Source organism: Centrocercus urophasianus, unplaced genomic scaffold, assembly GCF_019232065.1.
Source record: "Centrocercus urophasianus isolate 14NV4802_14NV808 unplaced genomic scaffold, USGS_Curo_1.0 seq_10, whole genome shotgun sequence".
In the NCBI taxonomy this organism is placed as follows: domain Eukaryota; kingdom Metazoa; phylum Chordata; class Aves; order Galliformes; family Phasianidae; genus Centrocercus; species Centrocercus urophasianus.
The window spans coordinates 55,043,930-55,060,825 of record NW_024884142.1 but is presented as its reverse complement, the minus strand read 5'-3'; the positions used below and the strand labels follow the sequence as shown (position 1 = coordinate 55,060,825).

Here is a 16,896-nt window from a genome sequence, read left to right as displayed (position 1 = left end):
ATGATAGAGAATATTATGATAGAGAATATTATGATAGAGAATATTATGATAGAGAGTTTGGGACTTTTAAATACTTTCAAACAAAATGCTAGTTCTTTATTAAGTATGTAGCAGCTTCAAGAATTTTTTATGAAGGTACTGATCACAAAGATCCTGAGGATCAAGATTCAGAGATAAGAAAGTACATCCTGACTATTTGCATATTTTTTTCCCACTAATTAAAAAAAAAAGAAGGGAGAATAGAATATATGCTTTTAATTTTGTTTTCAAATACCCACTTGCAATTGCTCTTCACGTTTCTCCATAGTCTGCTGCATGTTCTCCAGTGTTCCTTCTAGCTTTAGTAAATCTTCCTGCATTGCACTCGGCAGTCCACCTTCAATCTGCAACTGTTTAGCCTGGAAAATCTGCTGTTGCACACCTTGTCTCTTTGCACGGAGTCTCCTTGTCCTTTGCTAGAAGGATTCATACAGCAAGAGTGATCAGACTTTTAATCATGTTTGGGAAACATGGAGAAACTGCATTTTGCAGTTTGCAATGGGGTATACAATGAGAACAATGAATAGGAATAAATTGTGGAAATATTACTTGAGTCTCATATACTCAAAGCACAAGACACAGATTCTGAAAAGTATATACACTTTATGTGGCATACAGATAGAAAGTGGCAATATATGGCCATTCATCCAAATGAATGTTCTAGAAGTTGGATAAGTTGAGTAATTGCAGCAGTATCCACAAGTGCGTGAATTTGTCATGCACTGTCTGAGTAATAGGTTGAAATCTCAGATTGATCAAAGCAATATATCATCAACCTGCATTAGAAAGCAGAAGGATGCCCAAATTGCATTATGTATTTCTTGATATGTTTTGCTTTATAGAATTACCAGAAAACCAGTTATTCCTGGTTATGACTCTTGCAAACTTTGAGAATTATATCACTGGACAAAATATAACTTGGTAATTATATACATTCTGCCTTAAAGAAAATGTGGACATTTATGGAGAAATTACTGTACCTGATGATGAAACAGTAGTTGCTGAGCTTGCAATAAACTTTCCGTATCCAGGATCTTTTCAGCTTCTGCTTGGGCTTCCTTAGAGTTGTTGATTAACTCTTCGATTGCACTTTTAACCTCTTCTTTATACTGGACACAATCTCCAACAGTACCTAATGTCCTTTCAATCTACAATTAATTATAACTGTATGTATTTCACGTTAAAAGATACATCTATATTTTAAATGCACAGATGTATTTGGAATACCTTTTGTAAAAATATAGTGAATTGTCTAAACTAAAACCACTTTTATCTCCAGAATTTATGGCATACACCTTCAGCTTTACACTGGCAAGTGAAATGTAGACTTAAAATCTTTAAAAAAATCTTTGTCTTTTTTAGGCATATTCCCTACTACACTGCCAAAAGGCAAAGAGCTGCCTGTGACAAACTCTTGTGATGATAACTTCAAAAATGTGCTGTCCTCAGCATTACAAGCCGATTCAAATTATGAAAAGCATATGCTACTCAATTCACAAACAAAGTTTATTGCCTTTCAGACCTTCTACAGCAAAGCCTTGTCTAATCACAAGTATATTAAAGCCCGCTGCTACCTTGGTTTTACAGACTACAACATGCATGTTGTTTAATTCTCAATCTTAGATCACAGAATCTCATAAGAAAATGATATATTTATTCAAGTTATCAAAAAGATCTTTTCTTGTATGACTTAGCTAGCTACTTGTATCTGATTATCAGAAAAGGGTACGTCCTGACAGTTTCTGTAATTTAAGATTTTCATAGCATTCTAGATCTAAGAAACAACTTTCTTTCTATATTCCCTTACTCTCTTGTTTTCCTTCCAGTTCATATTCACTGCAGAAGATCATTCAGACTCCTTGTGGCTTTGACATTTGGAAGAAACAAAAAGCTTAAGTACTTTCTCATTCAAAAAGTAAGATTTTTTTTAAAATAATTATTTCCAGTAATTTGGAAATCAGAATGTTGGTTCCTACTGATTTTCCAAACATACTTTTCATACCACGGAAGTTCAGAAAAATTTGGTGGAACTCCTACTTATTTAGAAAACCTTAGAAAAGGTCTTCACGAATTGACGTTAACTATAGAATTTGAAATCAAATCTTTCTCTATACTGGACTGTTTTCCAAATAGATCTGTTCCGCTATCTAAGTGGAGCAGGTACCAAGTTTCTCCTAATCTGTCTTTTTACTGTGAAAATCATAAAGCAGTAAAGTCACTGAGATCCCACAGAAGTAAAAGGTTCACTGGATTCTGAGAAGTTCTACTTTTTGGCCAGAAACTTGTCATGATTTCAGTAGTTCCAGTATCTCGTTACCCTTCAGACTTCAGACACATGCAATATTTTTCTGCAAATTCAGTGCATGCTTGATGTCTTGATTAGAAACCACCTCAATATTTTCTTTATTGTTTCAGCATAAAAGACACACAAATCAATATTAAAATCAAGTTATATACCCAATAGTTGATGGATTTTGCCAATTAATTAATTTTAGAAAACTCATCTTTAGAAAAGATGAATTTAAAAAACTTTTGTCTCTAAAGATGTTGATGTTTTTATATTTATTAGGAATATTTACTAAGACACTCAAATTCTGTTAAAAAACAAACAACCACCATCCAATCAAATAAAAACAAACAAAAAAAAAAAGCCAACCAAATATAATGCTGCCAGCAATTTTTTACTGCTAGTTGCCGAGAAAACAAAATTATTTTCATTTTTGAATGTTTGCAGTTTAACTAAAAATACGCAGTAGGATATGTGTGGAGCCATGATTTATGCCATTTCATGTGACATTGTAAATGGAGGTTTCTTGTTTTCCTCATACTGTACCTCAGCCAGCAAATCTAGAAGTCCTTTGAAGTCACTGGAAAGTTTACAAAGCTCATCTTCTGTTTTCTTGGCCTCCACATCAGTACATATTTTAGTAATAACTGCAAGTCTAGATTTCAGCCAGCTGTGATTTTCTCCCTCCTTGTTAATATGCTGCCTGATTTCCTATGGAAGAAAAAAAAAAAAAAAACATTTTCTCCAAGTAAACGAAATATTAATGACTCCACTCATTATATCAGTTCAAAGATTATTAAAATAAACATACTATTTTTGCTTTTATCTTGAAACACTAGAAATGTAGTATTTCAATCCCTTATTTGATTATGTTCCAATCAGTGGCTATATTTTTGTTAAACAGTCTTTTCAGAGCTACCTCATATAAAGTAATAGAGGAGTACGTTCTCTTTACAAACTAGTACTTTTTACCTATAGAAAACAGATAGATGGTAGATACCATGTATGTATTTTTTATATAGTGATGAAATCAGTTACAATTTAAACTGTAAATAAAAAAACTTTAAATAAAGCTTGTGTTTCCCAAACACAAGCTTTATAAAGACATCAAGTTCTGTGTATTTTTATTATTATTACTTATTTTAATAACTGTTTCCCCTCAATTTTTTTGATGTCTTGATCTCAGTGCTGATGATATCCTGCTGGCAGCTAAACTGCATCAAAAATAAAAATCAGACTTTCTGCAGCAGGAGTACCCTTTAAGCTAAAGGTCTTTCTGGTTTATCAAGGTCACCTTAATTATGTCATTCTGCAGAGATAGAATCGCAGAATGGCCTGGGTTGGAAGGGACCTGAAGGATCATGAATATCCAACCCCACTGCCACAGGCAGGGCCACCAACCTCCACATTTAGGAGGAGACTTCAAATCTGTTAATGACTTTCACACAACCTGGGTATGGCATGTGATATTCCTGTTTAGTCTCCCAGCATAGGGGGGGGGTGGAAGAAATAAAAAAGTTAGGTTTTATCTGAAGGACCAGGACAGAATCTTCAGCTTTTCTACCATTTCTCTTACCAATTACCAATGCAAAGCAAAAGTGAATGGTAGGCTGTCTCTGCCTCCTCTACTATAGTACTGTGGAAGAGATATTTTACTATAGAAGCTTGCCCTAAATGTATGACTAATTTGATCCTTCATATCCAGTCCAGAAATTTTGGTTTTTCTTTGTTCAAAACTTTTAACTGTATATGCAGCAGAAAGAGATGCAATTACTTTATCTATTTGATTCTGTATTTTCAGTGTTCTGAATATACAGCTAAAGGGATCTGTTATTTTCTAAAATAGTAGAAGTAGCCACTTCTGACACAAATTGTTGCATGTGGAAATTTCTCCCTGGAAATGTATTTAAGAATACCAAGAATCAGCAGAATCTTATCTACGGTCTCCATGCTAAAACAGCTGCACTACTCATAATACATTTTTATCCAGTCGCAGTTTCAATGACAGTAGCTTTGTTAGAATATAAGCCAATGTCTCACCCCAACAGATGATTTAAATTGCTCATATTTAGCAGTATCATTGACACTTTCCTTTATCCTCTTTAGCTCTCTTTCTGTAGATGAAATCCAATTTGCCAATTCAGAAAATCTGAAATAAAACATTTAATTCAAAGCAATGAAAAAATTAGACAAAAAATGGGCACCGCTAAATGGTAACTTTTAAATTTATGACAATAATTATAAAGCCCTCAAAAAACCCACCATAATATGTGTAATCACTACATTAAGTATAATTATAGGTAACTTGAAGTTAACAACACTGCATTTAACATTCTTTATGTGAATCTATAATGGCATTTAGAGGTGTGATCACACGTAAGACACTACCAGAACCATCTAGGAATTGGACTGACACCTGTTTGTATAGCTCTTCCAGATGTCTGAATGCTCTGTTAGTTTTGTGTATGTACTGTCTATCTGAGATTTGAGCTCCTTCAGGATTCGTTGGCTACTTTCCAATGTAGCCCTCACTGGATCAGAAACTGGAAGTTTATGGCACAGTTCTTCAATCCGTTGTAATCTTTTCTCACAGAGATGGTAAGATCCCTTGTCACCAAAGAACAACTGATGGGAGACAAAGCAGAAGATTCAGCAAAAATATAAATCGGCAGAATTCATAAAGCTATCTACACTGTGCTCTAGGTTATACTAAGGTCCTATGTCATACATGCTCTTAACTGAGCTCCTAGGTATTAGCATGAAGGGATCAATTTCAAGTGAAACTTTTTGTTGAAGGCTCAAACGATCTAATTTTGTGGTGCATAGAGTGTCTGATGGCTAGACCTTCTGTTTATCGTTACATTCAGATGTATTTCTATGAATACCCACTTTCTGGCATATAATTCATACCTTGTGCTCTTCAATCATCCTTTCTTTGCCTTCTCTGGTGAGCACCTTATTCTGTCGAGCTAGTTCAGCTTTGCACTCCTCCACTGTGATCAGGAGCTTGCTTTTCTGCACTTCAATCTTCAAATGGATCAGATGATACGGGGCTTCCATTTGAAGATCCTACATTCCCACAGGAGTAATAAACAAGCACAGAGATAAAACATTAACTTCAGTGTGAAGTTAATACAGTTAAATTATCTATTAACACCTGATACAGAAAACAAAGCATATATTTGAATGAATATATAGGATTTTCTCAGTATTCATTTAAGAAAATTAAATCATCCTATTACCAATATCTAATTCTTATAAATATGATATATGCACATGTTTCTGGGACCCAGAATATGCATATATATGTACATAAGACATGTCTCAGAGACATCTTGATCCTTGGCAAGATACTTCAAGTATTTCCTGTATAAAAACAATAAAGCAAACAATAATAGTGAATCTGTATTCACACCTGCTTCCAGAGGTTATTGTTAGTGTTCCAGTGAAAAACCACTCATCCATTACTCCAACTTTGACCTGCAACATGCTGTAGCAGGCAAACAAAATCCATAGCTTATGGGCAATACTTATTCTGTTCTTAGAGCTTTTGGCAGATGACACTACTTAAACTGATGGAGTGATCTCTCACAAATTTGCTTTTTTGCAAATTTCCTAAGGTTGGGAAAATAACTGCAGTCCTATATCAGCTTAAAGAACAGCTTAAAGAAATCTATGCTCAGCAAAGTTTTTCAGCACGGTTATCATTGCCTGCATACAGAAGACAACTGCTGGCCACTTGATCTGGCAGTTGGTGTTTGCAAATGTAGTTGCAGCTGATTTTGAAAAGCACTTTTTAAATATAATTGTATAAGAAGCCAAAAAATGTAACTTCTTCCTTCATCTTCCTTAAAATATATTCATTGTAAAAGTCACGTGGAAGCTTTCTCAAGTCAACGTTTAGAAATTCCAGAGACATTGTTCAGTGTCACTCACCTTCCACTGCCTATGGAGTTTCCTCACAGCTTCCTGCAGGCTGTGTTGCTCTTGTTCAGGAAGGATGTCAGTAAGTTCATCACAAGCTTTCAGGAAGGCATTTAAGACTCTCTGGTCCAACTGGTTAAAAAATTCCTGAGTTTGAATTGAAGGTGGACAGGTGAGAAGATGAAGCTGGTTACTGATACCTGCTAGCACGAAGTTCCCTAACATACTCCATAAGTTTCAAATTTACTTCTGCTATACAAATGAAGTGGAATTTGAGCTATGGAAAACTTCCAGCTATTTATAATCCAGAAAAATAATGAATTCTGGGATGCCTAGATAGTACATTGGTATAGGGTTTTAAGGAATTAGGTTTTAAAGTCACTTGCTTAAGTAATAGTTATAATACAGACATGAATATTAATTCATCTGAAAACTCATCAGCTGGTGTGAGTTGGTCAAAATGTAACTAGCATTCTCACTCCAAATAGTTCTTCAGAATCAACCCCTACCTCCAAGAGGTTCTGCATTCTGCACTTTCTGGTTACTTATATTCATCAATAAGAGTTATTATTATTTTATTTTTATTTTTTAACTTTTTCCATCTTAGTATTAGTTTGATCTGAGCTGCATTATTTCAACACATGGAAGAAACCCATGACAGTTTTAAAATTAAGTGGTCTTTTTGCACTTAAAAATTGTCATAGAAAAATCAGAGAATTTACTCACGCTATGCTTTCTGAGAAGCTCTTCAGGATTTCCTTTTTCTTTTAAGCAACAATTGGCAATCTGTATTACTTTCTCCAGTTCTGCTCTAGACTCCTCAAATTTCTTCATCAAACGGCTATTTACTTCTATGTTTTTCCTCCAGTCACCAGCTTTCCTGACCATATTCTGAGTTATAAGAACAGAAAATGAATGGACTCTCTCTCATTGCTATTTACTGTTTTGCGATGAAAATGCATTTACTTGGTGTCACTTTTGCTGATACAATCCATTCAGAAATGTTTCTCTTGCCCCCTTCACGCCTGCATTTTTCCAACTCTACTACCTACACAAAGGTTCATATTATCTTCAAAATAGCCCCCAAAATGCAACATAAATTTTAATTAATTAAATGCAACATAAATTATCTCAGGGTAACTCCTTACTGACACAGATAATTTTCTTTAGCTGAACATTCATATAGAACCCTACATCTGGAGATCTGAACCCAAGACATTAGTGAGGATCACTCTGGACTGGGTCTAATTAGCCCTTAAAATATCAGTATTACTAGTAACAAAATACAAATCTAAAGGCAAAGGGGACCCCAGACCATTCTATGCATTTCTGACGTTAGAAAATGAGTATTTGCAATTTCATCTTCAGAATCTATGGCATTTTCTGAGAAAACACAAAGCTCCAGAGAAGTAACAGCAACAGCCAGACTTTGTCTTGCATGCTTTGTGTAAAGGGAATGTATATGAATATAAAGGGAAGTAATCAGTCAAGGCAAGAAAATCAGGGGAAATAAAAAATGGTGTAGGATCTCACGGGCGGAAGACGACACTCAGCCCCCTGACCACTTGGTACCAACAGACCTACAGAGCAATGAAATATTGATGTGGGAAGATGCATCAGCTGCATATGAATAAGGCTTCAAAAATATGCAGCAAAATGTAATTACCTGAAAAGTAATCTGAACTTGTGTAACTTTCTTCTGAAATGTTGAGTGATGGAAATGCTTTACCACTTCACTAGAAGCCACACACTGCAGAATATTCTGACTATTTCTCTCAATGAGGGACAAAGCTTTCTTGCAGTTTTCTTGATAAGCTACCAAATCCTGAAAGAAAGAAACATATATCCACCCTGGCCAGGAACAAAGGAGAGAAAAGTTTGGCAAAATAACTGGAAGATTTTTTTTAAACAATAAGAACAAAAGGGACATAGCCAAAGCACCAAAAAATAAAAAAATAAAAAAAAGATTTTACAAAAATGTTCACTGGAATAACACAGGACATAACTGCATAGTTCCACACATAAATAGATTTCTATCTGTTAAAAAAATAAGTATATAGACATGTACCAAAGCCATTGGGACAGCTTTTATGGGATGTTTGATTTACTGTGCAAGTCTAAGTTGACTATAGCAAAAATGGACATAATGCCAAATCTTAACAGCAGATTAGACTTCCCTTTCAACAAATTAATCTTTCCAGTCATTTATTGGATTTAAAATTTTATTACAAGTAGCACTGAGTAGTAAGAATTAGACTCAGGGAAAAAAAAGAAAAATACATGAATTTATACAATCTGAAAAAGAGAAAAAATTGTTTAATCTGTTCAGCAGAAGTCAGTATCCTTCATAGGGTGGAGTAGATTTCAGTTATTTGATGTTAAGTAACTGCAGAGGAAACAATTTTATCACAGCATTCTGGGTTTGGGCAACTTTCAGAAGTAGAGGAAAGGAGGACTTGCAAGATGCTTAGTAAACAGCAGATTGGATATGTCAGTAACATGGTGTTCATATGTAGAAGGAAAGATTAAACAGTGAAGCTCACCAGATTTTTTTAAAAATAATACGAAGTCTTTAAGTCGTTGGGAAATAAGACATTTAATGCACATATAAATACACACCAAATTAAATCTATTGGCTTTTTTTTTTTTTTTTATAAACTTCTCCTTCCCATTAAAAAAAATAATCTAGAAATCAAGTTGCGAATACTTAGAGAAAGCAAAGCTTTTTCTAAAGTGAATATCTTTCTGAACTTACTTGAGCTTTTTGCTTTAGAACAGTTGTAGGCTGTGCTTCAGGATCCAAGATAGAAATTATTTCATTGACCTTTTCAAGAGATTCATAGAAATTCGTGATTTGTTTCTCCTGCTCTTCAAGTGGGGACAGCAGATGCTGACATTCATACAGTAGGGCACAGGAATTCTCCTTGACCTATTTGACATTTTAAAGAAAAATAATTATTAAGAAGGCAGTAAATTTCAGTAAACAGCAACTTTATCAGCATGTAAACTAATGTAGTTGCTACTTCTTTTAAGGTCAGTATAAATAACATGTTAATTAAAGAATCCATTTAAGGATAACAATCTTGAAATGTAGAAGTAATAGCATCTTCTACATCTGAATTAACTCAATTGTTACCACAAATATTTCTCAGATTTTTTTCATCTTTCTTTTTTTTGTATTGGAGCTTAGTGGTTACTGGTTTAATTAGTTTAATGTCTGTAAAAACAAAAAGTATTCTGCAACCTTGCTTAGTTGCTCTTTCATCTTTGTCAAAGTTGCAAGCATTTCGTTTATTTCTTCTTGGGAAACTTCTTTCATAACCAATTGTGCTGTTCTTGCGACCATTTTGTACTGAGCTTCCATGGCAGGCAATTTCTGCTTAATATTCTGTAACAAATATTTTGTAAAAATAAAATTAACAAAAAAAAAAAATCAGCAATGGCATTTATGCATTCACTGAAATGTAAGAGATATATTCCAATTTTTGTCATGGTTGACTGTGAAGATTGGACAATGTTTCAAATATTTCAAATGAAAATTGTCACGATATTATGATGATACACAATTGGTCAGCTCACAAAGATGTGAACTGAAATTAAACATAAACCAATATCCAGTTGGAAAGAGTTTTGGAAATATGCTCTAGAAATGTCAGCCATAAAATATTAGGCTTTAAGTTAGCTATAAGATAAACTGTTCAAGAATACGAGTGAAAAAATGTAATATTAAAAATGTATCCCAAAATAATTTTGTTTTACCTTTAGAATTAACATTTTGCTCTTATGAAAGAGAAAGAACAGATGGAAGGAAAAAACTTACTTCTAGATCTTGTACAAACATCTTCACATCTAAGAAGGACACTTCTACGGGTGCTGAAAATTTTCTATTACTTTCATCAACAAAAGCTGTCAAATTAGCCACACCATCCAGGTATTCTTTCTGCATCTTGTCCAATTCATCTGCCCGAGCATACTGTGAAAATACATAGCAAAAAAAAAAAAACAAAAACAAAAACAACAACAACAACAAAAAAAAAAACAACAATAAACCCGAATGTGGCAACTAAGCAATTCCTTGAGGGAATTAGCATGTTTTCAGAGCAATCTTTTTTACTAGAAAAATTCTATTCAATGAAATGTAAAATAACAGAAACTAATCTTCTAAACTAAGGTTATTTTCAGTAGTGCTGATAATTAAAAGAATGACATTCATACAAGTGTTTAGGCCTTCTAAATGGATCGTTCAAAGAACTCTTGTCATTTGTTTCTAGCCTAGAATCAACATATCAATCAATTCCTCATCACTTACAATTGGAATTTTGAAAGATCCACAAGAGTAGATTTTACAGGCATTTCCCTCCATCAGCTTTTCTAGATTTTTTGTGTGCTAATATTTTTGCTGATTTTTCAAAATCTTGCTCCCCCTCTATGTGGGGCAAGAAATGCATTTTTCTGGACACTATAGTTTCCACAGTGAATCAAAAGCAAAAAATAATTATCTTGAGAGCCATCTAGTTTGGACAAGTTACAATAAAAAAACAACAAGGGCAGTCATTATTCGCATTTCCATTTAATTTGACTAAAATAAGATAGAAAACAAGTTCAACATCTTCAAATAAGCAATTGCTGATTAAAAGTCATTGAAAAGGGAAAACACTGTTGGATATACATGGATAATTAGTAATTATATTTTCTTATGTGCTTACAGGGTGTGAAATAGTTCTGCATAACCCTATCTTGTCTCTGCTTTTTAAAGAAAAAAATACTTTCCCAATGTGTTGAATGTCTTCTAGGAGATACGTCTTTGTTTTGTTGTTGTTTGCTTGTTTCACCTATTATTAGTGCTTCCTATTGCATGAGACTGACATAATGTCTGACTGATTTGGGAAACACTTAGCTAGCTTGCATTGCACCTACTTATGGTTACAGTACAGTAACTGAACATAACTGCAATTAAAGAGCAACATTTGTGTTCACCGTTTTAGCTACCCAGTTTCACAAAGCTTACAGTAAGAATAAGCATGTAAAACTGATTATTTTCTTAAAGAAATTAGAAGTTATGAGTGAATAATATTCACTTTATTGAGACTGCAAAGATAAAATACAGACTATATTAGCTGTAAATGTATAAAAGGAAAATTGAAAAACTGTATAATCAAAAATATAAACAAAGCGAATATCCCAATAGCAATTAAGTCCTGTCAAGGTTTCAATTCTAATATAAATAAGTATAAACAGGCACTTTAGTAAGTTGTTCTACAGTCCTGCTAGTGAGGCAAACTGTCTTCTTGACAGGGAAATATCAAAATAAATATGAGTATTTAAAATAACAACAGCAAAAACACATACTTGCTTCACTTGCATAAACAATTCTCTCCATCTTCCATTTAGTAACAGAAGTTGCTGCTTAAGGTCTCTGGAAATGGTCTCATCACATGTTTCAATCAGAAAATTACCAGCATCATTCATGGCTGTGTGCTGTTGGATCCAATGGGGCAAGTGCCTGAAGAAATCCTGAAGAAAATGAAAGCATTTACAAATCGTGTTTACCTTAAATCATTAAACTAAAATTTGATCACCAGCTAATGGCTTGATAAAGCTCTTTGAACAGTTAGTCTCTGAAGCCATATTGGCTTATGAAACTTACGAAATTATGGCTTACAGATGGATTTGCCATAATAAAATTTTATAATGTTTGAGCACAGTCTACCGGATTAAAAACTGCCACTGGTATACTCATAGCTTATTTTACTGTAGTGAGTAGCTTTAATTGAACTGGTGAAAATCCTCCTTAAGAGAAAGGATTTGGTTTGTAACTGAAATCACTCGTATTCATCCAGTTTCTGATCTAAGATTCATTTTTCACCACTGCTTCTTTCTGTTTCAGAGAAGATGAGAGGAGAAGGAAAAAACAAGACTGTCACTGATTTTTCCCCCCCACTCCACTGAGACAGCCTAAATAACCCACCCACTATGCCAAATGCTTGCCTACACCTTGTAGGCAAGCACGCACTCATGAGTTGAAAGAGAAGACAAACTTCCTCCCTGCATCCCTTTCTTTTTGCTCTCCAGGAGGATGGGCAGCTGTTCCCAAGAAAAGCATCTCCAGGCACCGTTGCCACAGCTATATCAGTAAACTGAGCAGGATTCAATCACTCTCTCCTGATTGTCTGAGTTATTTAATGGTTCATATGTTCTCTAACATCATTTTGGCATCTGCCCTTCTCCCAGACAGTACACAATTCAGTGTTGCGCACAGGGCAATTACTATTGCTAGTGGATTAAATCAGTGGAGCCACCTTCTTTAGGAAGAAAAATAGAATAGCCAAAAGGATGCAAGCTGTACAAGTCCACTTGGTCCTCAAGACCAATGAAGGGGCACTGAACTGTTTTAATTAATGGCTCTTAATCTACTCTAAAAATACAAGACTCCTGATCTGACAGCGACAGTTCTGTGTTTCTTCAGATGTAGGTTAAGAGAGGGGCACGTTATGAGGGAATTGTAACTAGAAGTGCTAAAGAGGCATCACAAGTAAACAAAAAAGTTGTAGAAGAATTGGCTTGTTTATCAATACATTACTGTTAAATTTTAAGTACTTTACAGGAGATAAATTCTACTGCATACTGATTTTTTTTTTTTCAAATTTTTCTGTGACACAGGTTCATAATAAAATAGAGAACCCAATGACAAAGTTAAGAAACCACTTTCTTTTGCAAAAAGAACAAGAGTACTTACTGGTTTTGAAATAATACAGAGACAATGGATAGAAGATGAAAAGTATAAGTTCTATGCCTGGGACAGAATATGCTGGTGTTTAGTAATGCAGGTAAAGGTTTCAAATAAACACCAATTAAATCTTTATACAATATTACTTACTCTACCATACTCTAGGGAAACTGCTTTAGTAGGGGGTTGGACTAATTGCTCTCCAGAGGTCCCTTCCAACCCCTACAATTCTGTGACTATTGATGTATTTGTAGTTTTACAGAACAAATATTTGAAAACGTTTAAAAAGTTTGCCGTATAGCAAGAAGTTACCGTCTTTCACTTGGGACTTGAGATACTTGGGAATGAAAGTTGTATAACCATACAAACCCATAAGTACTTTTTTAATAAACAAGAGTTAAATCTGCTAATCAAAATTATCCTTGGAACTAAGTGAACATCATTCCATTATTCATATTCTAGATTCAACATTAATAATAGAAATAACATATGTATCTCAGTCTACAGGTGGTTTATATTACGTCTTCATAACTGCTAACAATTTTGAGGCAATAGAATATACTTAATATATTAGCATTCTGTGAAGAATAACACTTCCATGTCTAAAGGTTTTCAACACAGCTTTTAGAAACTCTTCATATATCATAAACATTAAAAGTAGCTTCTCAGACTAATCCGTTCTTACATATATACGTGTGTGTGTGTGTGCGTGTGCTATACAAGTAAACATTGAGAAATTGATTATCAGTATAGTGTGCCAGAAACTGAAAAATATTCTGAGTATTGCAATAAGGATTTATCTATCAATGTTCCCACTAAAATTTGCCAGCATGAACATCTCCCTCTTGAATGACGTTTTGTAAAATAAGCTAAGGAAATGCAAAAGCACATTCCATATTTCATATTTTACAAAAGTCTTATATATTTGGAATTAGTTCATTATATATTTGGAATTAGTTCATACCTTTTTAGACTGTTCAGTCTGATTAAGCATTTTTTCAGCATCCTCCAACCAGGCTTGCAGACCTGCCACAGTGCTGCTGTATCTGTCCCAGTTAGCAATTACTTCTTCCAACATACTTCTTACACTTCTCACCTCTACCGAGAGGTTCCTCCACTGTGCTGTTGTTTCACTCATAAATTTCATCACACTCTCAACTTCTTCCACTAAGATACAGGAAAGACATTATTTATGTTCATAATTATTTCTGTGATGCTTCATGTTATGCTGTGCTTATCTAGTCTCATCAGACAATTGTATTCGACTAAAACTGCTATTTCAGAAGAGTTATTACACACACTGTTCACAGTTCAAATTTACTGCAGTTATTTCTGAGAAATTAAGCATTCACCTTAAAGATTGAGGAAAGTACACAAAATGGTAGAAGCACACAAGGTAAGTACACAAAAATATACAAAACTTTTGCTACCACAACAACATTGGGACCACACTGCATACTCTGTTTAGTGTTTGTTTCTAATCTGTAGCAAAAGACATCAGAAAAATTTTCTTTACAAGAAAGTAGAAGTATGTAGCATACAAACTACGTCTGCATGCAAAAGCACTGAATTAAATTGGCTTTCCAACACCATTAAAACAAACTGTGAATTTTTTTTGTCATTTACTTTTTAATATTTTCACCACTGTAGTCCTTACTCCAGAAGGAAGAAATAGAGGTAAGGAAAAGAACCCAAGTAAATCTTGAGACTTCATAAGTCTCTTGACGTTTCTTTCTTAGGGAATTAAGCAAAGGTGGGGAGTGCCCCAACCACTGAAACATGTCACTAATTGGTTCATTGACACACTACTGGGCACAGATCAACAATTCAGAAGTTAGAACGGACCAGCAGAAAGTACGATCACCACCTTCTGAACATTAAGGAACTTAAAAAGTAATGGGCTGCTCTGTACCAGTTAGCCTCATGCTAGAGAAAATGCAAATTGCTATCACAACCTGTAGACTTTCAGGTGGATTCCAGTTGCTATACAGCTCTACTGCATGGAATAAACAAGCATTAGATGATTTATTTTTTTATTTTTTTTTAGGAGATATCTATGTCTAAAGAGATAAAATGCCATCCCCACAACAATAGAAACACGGGCATTTACCTGAGCCATTTGCTTTGGCATACATTTCAGCTGCTCTTTTCAAGATCTGGTATGTAACCTCGTATTGCTCAAAGAACTTACTGTTTTCAATAACAGACTGAAAAAGACATATTACAATAGAGAAAATAAATATAAATGTTAGAACACATCCTCTGAAATTACACCAGGAGAGCAATGACAGCTTTTAACTTCATTATTTCTTTTATTTCATTTATTTATGAAATTTTAAAATTTCATCTTTTCAAATTAATAGTACAGTAGTGTTTCCCTCACAAATTGAGTTTATTTACTCTGCCTATGGAAAGAATATTTAATATATTATCAGTGTGTTACTAAATGAATTACTGAAATACCTAGAATATAACACATGGAACACGCAGAAACTGAACAATTAAAAGTTACATGATCAATGAAAAAATATTTTAAATTTCCTCCCTTACAGAAGGCTCCCACCAAAAAAAAACAAACAAACAACAAAAAAAAAACCCAAGAAGAAAACTGCTAAGTGCTTAAAAACTTTCCGGATTTTGTTTTAAAGAGATGAAATGCACATGCCTTATTCTTCAGTTTGCTTCTGCTATCACTGCAAGTGGTAAAAATAAGATTAAGGAAACAATGAAGAAAAGATGCTGCTTTCTGAAGTGCAAAACACTTCTCTTTTAGGAGTTGTGTTTCCACTATGCAATATGGTACAGAAGAATGAATAATTTATATGGAAATATTATGGCCACAAAGTTCTCTCTCTTTATCATTTATACCTATTTATCGTTGATGCCAAATGGCATTTTTTTTTAATCTGTCAGAATGTTTCTTCTTCAAATGCCCTGTATAATTATACACATATGTGAGACAAAATTATATTATACTGTATCTTCCATTATCACCCGTAAAAAAAGGGGGAGAAAAAAAATCCCTTTTTACCGGACTTTTACACTGCCCTCCCTAAGGTACTTAGCTAGAGTTTTGGAGTGATTTTATAACCTATACTACATGCCATGCCTCCAGCTGCAGATCTACACATCTAAGGCAAATGCATTTCCGTTATGTACATACAAGTTCAGGAATGTCAGAATAGACAATCTTATTTGTACAGCTGTAAGTTTGGTAATACGAGGTTTTTAACAGCACTAAAGTTTCAATGTTTAACAAAAATTTTCTAAGGTCAGTGTATTTTGAAAAGGAAAATTAGATCTTGTGTTCATCAACCCACATTATGTAAACATTATAAACAGTTTTAAAAATAATAAAACCAAACCTTGTCAAATACAAAGAACCATATCCTCTACCACAGACATTTGACAAAACTTGACTCTTTTTTTTTTTTTTTACTTTTGTTAAACCAATACACACAGACATTTCATCCTGATTCAAAATCTCTTCATATGAAAAGATTGTACCAAACTGTTTATATGATACTGATCACAAGTGCAATTACAAATATATTCAAAAATGAAATATGTAAATTTCCTGAGTAAATTTCTCCCATCTATCAAGGTCCCTTAAAAAATATTCAGATATTCCCAAATCTATATAGCATATATTGCCAAAAAATGCGTTAATACAGTGATGGCAAAAAAAAACAGTGCTATGGGTTAAAAGCCATTGATTTCTGTATCCAGTATCTCCATTGCAGCTGAGACTTTGCTACAATATATTATCCAGTTTGATGATGTACAATTTGTACTGACCTTTATTTCTGGTATATGACACATAGCTGAAAAGATGGAATAAATTAGCAAGCAACAATTTTATTTTTAACTACGGTACACAGATACTTACTGGCCATGTGTTATAATTCAGAACCTAACT

General features: G+C 33.9%; 1 protein-coding gene across 1 annotated transcript in view; it reads right to left on the bottom strand.

Annotated features, from left to right (window-relative positions):
- SYNE1 (spectrin repeat containing nuclear envelope protein 1) overlaps window positions 1-16,896 on the bottom strand; it is a 274,529-nt gene that overhangs the window by 185,288 nt on the left and 72,345 nt on the right. Inside the window, exons 14-28 of the mRNA XM_042812608.1 lie at window positions 15,088-15,184; window positions 13,942-14,144; window positions 11,600-11,764; window positions 10,071-10,223; window positions 9,495-9,638; window positions 9,006-9,179; window positions 7,917-8,075; window positions 6,977-7,141; window positions 6,263-6,397; window positions 5,237-5,395; window positions 4,743-4,951; window positions 4,367-4,475; window positions 2,873-3,037; window positions 1,020-1,187; window positions 279-455 (exon numbers count right to left, since the gene is read on the bottom strand). Of these exons, the coding sequence (XP_042668542.1) occupies window positions 279-455; window positions 1,020-1,187; window positions 2,873-3,037; window positions 4,367-4,475; window positions 4,743-4,951; window positions 5,237-5,395; window positions 6,263-6,397; window positions 6,977-7,141; window positions 7,917-8,075; window positions 9,006-9,179; window positions 9,495-9,638; window positions 10,071-10,223; window positions 11,600-11,764; window positions 13,942-14,144; window positions 15,088-15,184 (2,382 nt within the window). The remainder of the gene's footprint in view (window positions 1-278; window positions 456-1,019; window positions 1,188-2,872; window positions 3,038-4,366; window positions 4,476-4,742; window positions 4,952-5,236; window positions 5,396-6,262; window positions 6,398-6,976; window positions 7,142-7,916; window positions 8,076-9,005; window positions 9,180-9,494; window positions 9,639-10,070; window positions 10,224-11,599; window positions 11,765-13,941; window positions 14,145-15,087; window positions 15,185-16,896) is intronic.